Consider the following 12,662-nt stretch of genomic DNA (forward strand, 5'->3'; position numbering starts at 1 on the left):
CTGTGGCTTACACAGAGATTCACTATAGACTGACTTCTGCTTATCCATTGGACACTTCTTTTTCTTTCTTTCTCTTGAAACTCCCATTTATCTCTCAGACCTAGACTGAGTTTCTTCCAAAGGTCTGAAGTAGATTTCTAGACCATACAGGGAGACAGGGATGAATGATAAAGACAGTCAGTTTGCCTTGAGTTTTTATAAAAATAATTAAGGCAGGATATAAAATAAATAAATACACGATAATCCAGCTAACTAGAAATTCCATAGCACGTGATATAACTGGAAGCAATCCTCTGTTTATGCATGAGGTTGGGTAGGAGTTTTAGACTGTAGATTTTTAATGTTGTAATCTTTGTGGAATCATGTGTATGAGTTAGACATCCATATACATTTGTTTAAATAAATAAATAAAATATTTTTTTTTCTAGGTAATTTCTGTAAATGATGAGCCCCCGGTGATGAATGCTGACCTCATTCCCTTCATGCAGTGTCCAGAAGGACAGGCGGTGCCCATCACTTCAGAGCATCTCTATGCAACTGATAAAGATAGTGAAGACATGCAGCTGATGTTCATGGTTGCCCGACCTTCTAAGTATGGGGTTGTGAAGAGAGGCGGACTTGTGATAGATCGCTTTCTCCAAGCTGATGTTGTTTCTGGAACAGTGACATATGAACATACAAGTAAGTAAAAACTTAGGACTAATGGTAGAAGGCACAGAGAGTGGCCTTGAATGATAGTGGGAAGATCCATTACCAAGACAGTGATCAGACAGACACAGCTTAAGCACATTCCAAAGGACAGACCTGAGAAAATGCTTCAAATAGTTCCCTAATTCACACAAAGATAAAGTGAAGGAGGAGGGAAGCATATTCAGGCATGCAAGATTCTGTTACTACTTATAACTGTTCTAATAAAAGTAGTTTATTGACATTAGTTTCATAGTTTAGTCTATTGAATATGGTTGATACTATATAAAGATCTGAGTTTTACTGGTATTGTGAAAAATTATTCCCCCTTGCAGTTCCCTTGAGTGGTACAAAAATGCTATGCCTGGAAAGGCCCTTTCTGCTGATTTCTTTTTTGTTTTTATTTAACATTACTACAGCATAACTGAAAATAAATATATTGTGTTTTCCAAGGGGGAAAAAAACCAGAAAAACAAAGAAGAATGACATTGAATGCTAAGCGAGAGTGAACGGTGCTCAAGAACTATTTAATAGATTTATTTACTGTCCAATTTATTACCTGTCAACAGATTTTACCGCTAATTTAATTGTTCAAGAAAGTTTGCTTCTCTTATCAAAAGATAAAGTTTTCCCTTAAAATGTACTCTCTTTTCACCAGAGGAATAGTTAGCAATTTTTTTTTAAAAGTCTCTCTTTGGTAATACTTGCCCCTGAGAAGAAATTTAATCCCATAAAACATTAAGCAGAAGTAAATTGAATAGTAACTATTTTTTTGGCAGTTCTGCAGAATTATTCTTGCTTATTCTTCCAGATGAAAGTTGCATGTAATCAATAATAGTTTAAAATATTGGTCAGGATGCAGATGGCTTCTTTGCATTACTATGGCTAGACTTCAGGTGACAGATGCTGTAATTGATACTGAATGATCATTAATTTTATTAACTAGAGTAATAAGTTACTAAATTTATAGCTTCCAAAGCACGGCAGTCCCTTTTCACAAAGAACTGTAGCACACATGGCCATTACATAATCTTCTTATGACTGATAACAGATATTTCTGTTATTGAAAATACAAAATACTTGAAATGAAAACTATCAAACAATAGCAGTCATGTGCAAAATTGATAAACATTTGATTTACATAAATAAATCTTCCATTTTGCCTGTGTATCACCTCTTTGAGCTGTCAATATTATAAAACACAGTGTTTATGATACCTGTCTCCATGACATAAAAGCAGATGATATTAAATAATCAGACTTGTACTTTCACTGATGACAAATGCTGGTGGGAGATAGTTGACAGAGAAGGTGATTCTTATACTGGGAGAAAACATCCATATTTGCCACCAAATAACTCCCGGGAGTGAAGTTTTTCTCTCAAATTTTAGAATCCTGGTTTGTCTTGGGAATATGCATAAAGGGAAAAACTGAAATCATTTGTGAAAGTGTCACTTTAATTCAGTTGACGAGTGTCTCGTCTGACATTCTTCCCTCATGAGTCCTGTTGAAGAATTGTTGGGTGAAAATCTCTCAAAATCACCCATCGGGTATAAAGCTGACAGATCTGATTTAGTTTTCTCTAAAACTGCTTTAGTCATTCTGTTTAACAGTTCGAAGGGGTGTAGTTCACCAAGAAGAGTATTTCAGATCAGAAACTGCATAATTGCATGAGGTCTAGGAACTCAAGTACAAACTTTGCTAATGAATTTAGATACAAACTTTCTACAGGTTTGTTAAGGAAAATGTTAACTCGGAAACTGAAGCGCTTTTCAAATCTATTTTTTTCTCTCCAGAAGATTGTTTGGAACATGTCTCTAATGATGCAGTGGGACAGCCAAAATTCTTAACTTTGACTATCTTTTGTCACAGTAGTCATTAAGGAAATACTGAAATATTAAATTACTTTAGTCTTTATGCTTCGTATCTCTTATATGAGACAATTGGTTACTCCCCAATTTCCCACCCCCAGAATGTTTATTCTGTTTGCATTAGAAGGAAAAGATGTGTGTAGAATCTTTTGATTAGATTAGATTAGATTCAGCACAAAAACATAAATACTGCACTATAGCTGCATCACAATTTTAGACATTTCTCTTCAACTTCTTTTCATTATTCATGGTTTTCTAATTACTAATAAAAATAATTTTCATACATCCTCTTGATAGGCTAATGCTGCAAAATATCATATACTTCATCTATATATTTTATTTTTCTAGGTGGCGAGATTGGCCTAGGTCTTATCTTTGATGTTCTTACCTTTATTGTGTTGGATGATGAAATTGATCCTGATGTAAAGGCCTGTTGCGACGATAAAGCTTCATTTTTTCCTGTACCATATCATAAATCCTTTCCAGTATATGATATTAATATCACAATATTTCCAGTTGACAACCAGCCACCATCCATTGCCACAGGTAAAATTATTATTGCTTTTTATGTCTGTCTAATTGGGTATGGTGATTGTGTAATAACACACAAAATTTAGGAGGTAGCAAAATAGATAAAATAGATAAACATTTTCTTCTTTCGACATTCATATTGCCACATTCTGTCATTTAAAACTTAGGCAGAATGGTAGATAAAAGCAGCGAAATGTAGTTATTTTGCTGCTCTTATTGCGTCATCAGATAATCGCCCGGCCGCCCTCTTTAGGGTGACCCGCTCCCTGCTCCACCAGGAAGCGCGGGAGGACCCCTTGGAGGGTAGAGCCGAGGATTTTGTTCAGTATCTGTATGACAAAATCACTCAGATTCGGGAAGATTTGGACTCCGACTGGGTAGTCTCAGGGGGAGAGACAGGGGCAGGTCTTGAGAATGTTATCTGGGATGAGTTTGATCCTGTGACCCCTGAGGACGTGGACAGGATTCTGGGTAGACTGAACGCGACCACTTGTTTATTGGACCCGTGTCCTTCCTGGTTAGTACTGGCTTCCCGGGAAGTGACACGAGGCTGGCTCCAGGGGATTATAAACGCTTCGCTGAGTGAGGGTGACTTTCCCGCCGCCTTGAAAGAGGCGGTGGTGAGGCCTCTCCTCAAGAAGCCTTCCCTGGACCCGGCAATGTTGGTAAATTATCGTCCGGTCTCCAATCTTCGCTTTGTTGCGAAGGTTGTTGAGAGTGTGGTCGCGCAACAGCTCCCCCAGCACCTGGATGAAACGACGTATCTGGATCCGTTCCAGTCGGGCTTCAGGCCCGGGTACAGCACGGAAACGGCATTGGTCGCGTTGGTTGATGATCTCTGGAGGGCTCGGGACAGGGGGTGCTCCTCTGTCCTGGTCCTGTTAGATCTCTCAGCGGCTTTTGATACCATCGACCATGGTATCATGCTGCACCGGTTGGAAGAGTTGGGGGTGGGAGGCACTGTGTTGCGGTGGTTCTCCTCCTTTCTCTCTGACCGGTCGCAGTCTGTGTTGACAGGGGGACAGAGGTCGACCCCGAGGCCCCTCATATGTGGGGTGCCGCAAGGGTCGGTCCTCTCGCCTCTCCTGTTCAACATTTATGTGAAGCCGCTGGGCGAGATCATCCGTGGTTTCGGGGTGGAGTACCATCAGTACGCTGACGACACCCAGCTGTACATCTCCACCCCGGATCACCCCAACGATGCCCTTGAAGTGATGTCCCGGTGCCTGGAGGCCGTACTGATCTGGATGGGGAGGAACAGGCTCAGGCTCAACCCATCCAAGACTGAGTGGCTGTGGTTTCCGACGTCCCGATATAGTCAGTTGACGCCATCACTGACTATTGGGGGCGAATCATTGGCCCCCACGGAGAGGGCTCGCAACTTGGGCGTCCTCCTGGATTCACGGCTGTCTTTAGAAGAGCACTTGACGGCCGTGACCGGGAGGATTTTTCATCAGGTTCGCCTGATTCGCCAGTTGCGTCCCTTTCTGGATCGGGACTCTTTACGCACGGTCACTCATGCCCTTGTCACCTCCCGCCTGGACTATTGCAATGCTCTCTACATGGGGCTCCCCTTGAGGAGCACCCGGAGGCTCCAACTGGCGCAGAGTGCGGCCGCGCGGGTGGTAATGGGAGCGACTTGGCGTTCCCATGTAACACCTCTCCTGCGCGAGCTGCACTGGCTCCCGGTGGTCTTCCGGGTGCGCTTCAAGGTTTTGGTTACCACCTTTAAAGCGCTCCATGGCTTAGGACCCGGGTACTTGCGGGACCGCCTACTACCACCAATAGCCTCCCACCGGCCGGTACGCTCCCATAGAGAGGGGCTCCTCCGGGTGCCGTCAGCCAAACAATGCCGACTGGCGGCCCCCAGGGGGAGAGCCTTCTCTGTGGGGGCACCTACTATCTGGAACGAGCTCCCCCCAGAGATACGGAGGATCCCGGATCTGCGCACCTTCCGCCGCGCCTTAAAGACCTTACTATTTCACCAGGCCGGCCTGGCCTAATTTTCCCCCTCTTTTATAAAAGATTTTTAAAATTTTAAATATCTTTTAGTATTTATATATTCAATTTTAAATTGGTTTTAAAAGTTTGGGGTTTTAAATTTGTCGGGGCCAAAATTATTTAATTTGATTTTATTCTATTTTTTAAATTTTGCATTGTATGTGTTTTTATTGTCTGGCTGTGCACCGCCCTGAGTCCTTCGGGAGTAGGGCGGTATAGAAATCTAATAAATAATAATAATAATAATAATAATAATAATAATAATAATAATAATAATAATAATAATAGATGATGGGGGACATGTTCATTCTTACCTGTAACGGTGGAGCAATAAAGCTTATGTAGGGTACCATCAATATAGGTAGTCCTTGACAATATAGGTAGACTTACAACAGTTCATTTCCTGACTGTTCAAAGTTACAATGGCACTGAAAAAAAGTGACTTATGACGATTTTTCACACTTACAACCATTGCAGCATCCCCATGATCATGTGATCAAAATTCAGATGCTTGGCAACTGACTCATATTTATGACAGTTGCAGTATCCCAGGGTCATATGATCACCTTTTGAGACCTCGTGATAAGCAAAGCCAGATTCACTTAACAACCGTGTTACTAAGTTAACAACTACAGCGATTCACTTAATAACTATGGCAAGAAATGTTGTAAAATGGAGAAAAATTCACCTGTCTTACTTAGCAACAAAAAATGTGGGCTCAATTGTGGTCATAAGTCAAGGACTACTTGTAAAAGCATCGTGCATCATTAATGGTATGATATCATTATCTATCAAATAGGCCAGTACCAATTTGCCTGGGCTACAAGACCTGGAAGGATGCCAGTAGTCAGTCATTCATACATTCAGTTCAAAACACAATCCATATTTATTTCTTTTTTTTAAAAAAAAAAATTATTAAACATTTTTTTTAAAAACAAAAAGGTAAGTTTTAACACTTTTTCTGTTTCAACAGTTTCGCATCCAACAACAATTTCCTAGTTATACATTTTTTCCCTCCTTTTTTTCTACTATATAATTTATACATATACTTCTAATCTTTGTTTATTTACATATATACATAATAATACCCATGTACCCACTTTCATTTCTACAATTTTTGTTTCCTCATATTAACAATTATACTTCAACTCCTATTTCTACCATTATTTAATTTTTCCCTTCCTTTTATCTCTCTCCTCCAACTGTTCACACCATTTCTCCCACACTAAGTAATATTCTGTTTCCTCTTTTTCTTGTATCTCTTTTGTTAATTTATCCATCTCCGCACATTCCATAACTTTTCTAATCAGATTTTCTAATCCATATTTCTTATGCCACTTCAAGGTTGACCAAATGCCAGAATTACTGTACTAATGAATGTGGGTTGTGTTACAAAGTTACAAGGAAAAATAATCATGAATCCACTCTAGGATTTGCTGAAATCTTTGGGGATTTGCTTAGCACACTATCATTAAATTTCAATGTGATTGTATGAATTGCATTTGAATGCTGTAGTGTGAGAAATCCAGTTTCTCACAATCAATTTTCACTGAATTTGTCCAAGATGGGCTTACCGTTCTAGCAGATACTATAGTAATGTGCTTCTATTGTAGAAGAGATTTTTAATTCAGTCACCTTGCAATCTAGCCTGCTGTGACAAATATAAATGCAATTCCTAGATGAAAGTGAATCGCCATAGCCCTTCTCATTCAAATGCTGCAGAAGTTTTGCGGTGCCCATTTTCGTCTACTTTCAACACTCTCTTATTTAGGTGATTACAGAATTGCATGAAATTACGAGCCTTGGTCTTTTTGGCAGGGAGAAAACTAACTACAAAGAAGAACAAACAGCGGCCCAGAGTTGTTGGAATTAATCCCAGTTACTATTTCTGTTGTTTGAAGCCTGTGTTCAAGTCAGTTTTGAAATGTGAGGAATGGTATTATAACTGCAATTGAAAGGGTAACATCATTAAGATCTTCCAGGAATGAAGTTGGCAAGATAGGAAGCAGGAGGTTTGCAGGCACCAGATAACTTTAATGTTTACACATTTCAGCTGCCTCCCCTAGCGTTGAAGAATGGCTTTCTGTTGTATTGGTAAAGTGGCAAGAAGAAATCTAGGATTTAAATGTTGCTTCACAAGGCAGATCTTCCTTCTTTTGCATGCGATTTTCTTCCATCCTGCTGAGTTACAATTCAAAAACCAGTTCCTAAAAAAGGGTTCAATCAATGTCTGGAGAGCTGAGATTTCTAACTATGCAGGACAAAACCCAAATATCAGAAAGAACTTTACTATTTCAATTTGCAGATGAGGTTACATTTAAAAATGCTTTCTGGGTAATGAAACTTCTCTACAATAATTAAGGGGAAACATTCCAAGAAAGTTTTTTTTTTTAAATTTCAAGGTGGCGCTCTCTCTCTCTCTCTCTCTCTCTCTCTCTCTCTCTCTCTCTCTCTCTCTCTCTCTGTCTCTCTCTCTCTCTCTCTCTCTCGTTCTCTCTCTTTCCCTCTCCCTCTCTCTCTCTCTCTCTCACACACACAAAATATAAAAATCTGAGAAAAGCTTTAAAACTGCATGAATCATTTTTTGCTCTCTGAAATTAAATAGCCCATTATATACATTTAATATAGTAATTAAATGTAAAAAGATTAAGTATTGGTTAAATTTCAACAACAAAATTTTAAACATCAATAGATTAGGATTGTACTTCAGAAACTATAAGGATAAAGCTGAATTATATATATATATATATAGCTTTATTTTTATTAATCATTTATTAAGTACCTAAACTTTACTAGGCATTAATTATAAATTATAAATTTCAAGACAATCTCTCCACACAGGTTTCTCTTTAAAAGTTTTTATATTGGGTCATATTAACTGGATTTTGAAGAAAAATTGCATTTAAAAACATGAGTTGTCTTGTGAATGAAATTATATGCAAGTCTTAAACACTATGACTATATTTGCTAGAATGAGCTCTCTAATGTTATGCAGTGGTCCTAATTAATCTTTCTTTATTGCTGTTCCACATCTTGCAAGATAAAGCTGGTTTGCCAGTATTGTATGCAAGTACACCACATTTCAACCGCTTATGTATGGGCAAATTCGTGATTTGCTGTCTATCACCCAGGCAATGTTCTGAAAATGAAGGATTGTCCCAGCAGAGAAATTAAGTACTGATGCATGAAAAATGGTTCATTATGAGCAATTCATAATAGCTTTCAGGCAATTAATGCTGTGACAAACAGGGGTAACAACCCATCTTGAGCAACCCATAAACCATTCTGAATAGCTTATCAGCAAAATTGTTTTGCAAGTGTGTTTTTTCCTCTTTCCTTCTTCTCTTGCTGAGAAAGAAGAGTCATTGGCCTGACTGGAAAACAATGGTACCAAGTGGTTGAAGGAGGATTTTCCACATTAATTACTAGTTGTATTTTTTTTAGCCTAAAATGCCATGGGGATTTAATATGTTTAAATAACAGTAATCATCTCTCTCTTTCTTCTCTTTTTTGCAGGACTTGTGTTTGCTGTGCAGGAAGGTGCCTCAGCAGCTATCACAAGTAAACACTTGTATGCCACTGATCTTGACACCAATGCAGATGACTTACAGTTTGTTTTAACATCCCCTCCCCAGTTTGGGTACCTAGAAAATATATTACCATCGCCTGGTTTTGAGAAAAGTAATGCAGGGATAAGTATAGGTAGGTCTGTGCTACAGGGAAGGGGCGCTTGTCTTTAAATACAGGAAAGTTTGTACCTTCTTTGGGGTATCTTATATATTGTATATGCTGATAGTTGTCTGTTGGGCTTGTTATCTATCATGAAATCTACTAACAAGATTTCACTGTATTCTGCAGAGAGACTAGTTGAAGATGACTTCCCATATTTATTTGATGTTAACATTGGCTCTAGTTGTGATTTTTCTCTTATTTCTGTGTAACCTTTTCTTTGCATTATATGTGTTTTGTTAGTTATCTGTTCTGTTATTTTCGCTAAGGTTAGAAATATGCATTTTCATTATTTTTCATTCCCTCCCCAACATGCCTAGCTTCATTTTATGTGGAAAATGTGAGGAAGATGCATATTAACTATGTTCAGACCAGGCATAAGAGAATTGAACCAACTACAGACCACTTTATGCTGTACGTCACTGATGGGAAGCATCGTTCAGTGGAGGCACCATTTTATGTCTTAATTAACCCAACCAATGATGAAGAACCAGAATTCATGGCAAGGAATTTTACAGTAAGGAAGGAAATGGTGTCTTAAGGACTGCTTTTAACAAGGCAATATAGTGGTCTTTGCTTTTCCTGTCCTGTCAACATTATTCCATCTCTGATCCTCTGTGCATGCATATACAACCATGTCAAGCAAAATACTATGCTATGTTTATCTTCACAATAATTTATTTATGCCTCTTGCCTTTTTACCATCCTATGGTTTGAGTCGCATCATTCGCCTGCACCCAACACTTGCAGACCTCTTTTATTTCTTGATTCTTTTATTTCTTGACCCCCACCCCATCCTCCTTGGGTACCTAAACTTCCATGAAGCCTTGATTGTGGTGTTTTAGCTTTTGGGAGGAGAGTATGGAGGATCAATGGAAAAAGAAAACTAAATATTGCATCTTTACATCCTGCCTAATTGACTGAGTTACATAGGTTCAGTTATGTCGTGGAAACCCAAAAGTATGACACCAATCCCAGATGAGTGTAGTTACTGCAGATGAGTTGTGAATGAAAATTTACTTTTTCACTCTTTCCTTGCTTTTGTCATTCTTGTGCCAATTTCTGCTTTCTTTTTCCTTTTACCTGTTTCAACTCTATTCTGTTAGTACTTTGTGAAGTAAAGTACAAAAAAAAAAAACTTGGGGAGGGCATCCCTTCATGAAAAGTGAATTCTGATCTTTGTCTAAATATTGGAGCTCACTCGAATTAATTAAAAAGAAGAAAGCCCTTGTTACACTGAACAGTCTAATGGTAATTTACTGAATGATATTCAATTGATCTGTAGACCTGAGAATTCTACTTCTTATCATTCATTTTGTGAAAGAGTTTTATCTTCTGTTGACTATTCAGGTGCAAGAGGGACAGATGAAGGAGTTGGATCCATCAATAATCAATGCTGTTGATTTGGATGTACCAGAAGATATCCTCATGTTTACCGTCCTTCAACAGCCCCACCATGGGTTTCTTCTTAAGGGAGTATATGGCAACAATATTTTCCATTACAGGCAGGCAATTATTAGTCAACACTATCATGAAATTCAGGTGGATAGTTTCTCCATGGAGATTTTAAAAAATGGTAAGTACTGTATTTCTTCTGGCCATGTTGGTTCTTTGCAACGATTTTCACCAAATAATGGGCAATAGAATACTAAATTGAAAATTAGTAAATGAAACTGAATTCTATTAATAAAAAAATCCTCAGTTCATTAATTAAAAATAGTCTGTTAATAAAACAGAGATCAAATTAGAATAAACAGTCTGTATGAAGGATTTTTCAAGATTTTATATATTGTGTAAATCTTTAAGCCAATCCAATTTCCTATATTTTCAAAGACAGTTGACTTAAGGAATGTTGGGTTCCTTATTTTTTGCCATTTAGTTGTCATATTGGCAATAATTTGCCATATTGTAATATTAATTACAATAACTAACTGAGCAGCAACAACAACAAATACGGTAACTTATTATGTGTGCCATTTACAAATTTATAAATCTAAATACATTTCTCCTTTTTCTTTCTCCCCTCCTTTTCCTTGTTACCCACCTATATTCTCTACCTTTCAGGATTGAAGCTTGTGTATCTACATGATGACTCTGACACCTTAGCTGATGACTTTTCAATCCAGCTGTCAGATGGGAAACATAAAGTGTCAAAAGCCATTTCAGTTAAGGTTATTCCAGTTAATGATGAGAAACCGGTGCTGAGCAGGTAAGCCACAAATATCTCTTACAAACTGCTGAGTTTATACAGACCAAATGATTCAGCACTGACTACATTTGTGATTAAAAGAATTCATCTTTGGCAAATAGCCACCATTAACGCTAGCAATGTAGTATTCCTCTTCATTGAAGAACATTGTGTAATGAACAGTGAGATAAAAGTTAGCTAGTTCTGAAAGGACACACACACACACACACACACACACATATCCATATCTTGGATATGCATATTCTAATGGTATACATGCAAGCAAATGTTACATATGATTCCAATGAAATTATTGTTTGGATGGTTTAGGAAGGTGATAAAAAAGCAATAACAATATTAGCATACTCCCTATTAGTCAATCTATTCTTTGGCCCAAGAATAGATTTTTCCCCCCCTCTGTTCATCCAAGGAGGCAAAACCTACTTATATTGCTATTTATACCAATCATTCTTCAACCTATTTGAAAAAAGATGCTATTAGTTGTTGGGGAGAATACAAAACAAACTTCTCAACAGACCTTCAAAATCCTGTACTCATGCCTTCAGAAGTAAATGCAGAAGGTTCCCAAAATCACCGTCAGGAGAAGAGAATGGAAAGAAAGGGTTGTGCAAATTTTCCCTTGCAAGAGAATATATTGGGCATTTTGAATAATGCCAGGTTGAGTCAGACAACCAGAGCATTCAGGAGAGATCTTCCACAGAGTTAGCTTCCCCCCCACACCTCTTATATTATTCTCCTGACAAGAAAAAGGTGCCCTTTATAAAACACAAGAGAAAGGATAGCAACGGAACTTTTTGCATTTCTAGGAAGTTCACTAAGAGGGTGCTTTGAAATTTGAGGTAGCAGCATTTTTATAAAAAAAAACTTCAAAGCAACCTCCTTGTGTGCTTGCTAGAGGCACAAAGGATCCCATTGTATCCTTGCTCCAGCTGCCTTCTACTTTTTATAATGTGGCATGGTCACTACAAACAGAAGAGGGAAAGGAGAACAGGTGTCCTTCCGCTGCTAACACAGATGGACACAGACTATACTGCATTAAAAAAAAAAATCTGTTAGAAAGCTAAGATGACTCTCTGCCGAATTCCAAAGGGAATTCAGATTCTATTCACCAACTGTTCTCTGTGCTTTATGTTTAGCCTTGTTAATTGGGATGAATTCACAGGGCAGCAAAAACCCTTTGCAGCACTAACGTTGACTGTTCCATCAGAACACCTAAAAAGCCCTCAAGGGACTTTCTAACATTAAATCTGTACCTTTAAGCATTCATTATGAATGAGTTCTTTTACTGTCCCTTTCTTGCCAATCTCCCCATCATTTTCTTCGAGCAGCAGAGGAATACAGAGAAAAGAAAAAAGCATTTTCTAGACTGAACCCAACAGATAAAATGATACTAGTCCCCAGATAAGTTGGAAAAGTGGCCCTGACCGGAAAGGAATACTGTTACTAGAAATAGTACCTGATAGAATTTTGAGGCGGCTCAACGTAGAAAGCATCTCCCCTTGAATGAGGAAGAATATAATTTTTTTATGACATTAGATTTATCAAATGATGCTCAGACGATGCACGACAAATGCTACAGTGCAATATTTTTGTGATGTTGAGCGTGAGCAGCAACCTCATAGTTTCTAGAGAGAT

General features: G+C 38.3%; 1 protein-coding gene across 1 annotated transcript in view; it reads left to right on the forward strand.

The window, feature by feature from the left end:
• The window catches only part of FREM1 (FRAS1 related extracellular matrix 1), a 93,109-nt gene that overhangs the window by 39,750 nt on the left and 40,697 nt on the right, over positions 1-12,662 (forward strand). Inside the window, exons 15-20 of the mRNA XM_070938594.1 lie at positions 429-681; positions 2,906-3,103; positions 8,606-8,791; positions 9,139-9,335; positions 10,169-10,394; positions 10,883-11,027. Of these exons, the coding sequence (XP_070794695.1) occupies positions 429-681; positions 2,906-3,103; positions 8,606-8,791; positions 9,139-9,335; positions 10,169-10,394; positions 10,883-11,027 (1,205 nt within the window). The remainder of the gene's footprint in view (positions 1-428; positions 682-2,905; positions 3,104-8,605; positions 8,792-9,138; positions 9,336-10,168; positions 10,395-10,882; positions 11,028-12,662) is intronic.

Source organism: Pituophis catenifer, unplaced genomic scaffold, assembly GCF_029215685.1.
Source record: "Pituophis catenifer annectens isolate HBS135680 unplaced genomic scaffold, rPitCat1.0.hap2 SCAF_2, whole genome shotgun sequence".
Taxonomy (NCBI): domain Eukaryota; kingdom Metazoa; phylum Chordata; class Lepidosauria; order Squamata; family Colubridae; genus Pituophis; species Pituophis catenifer.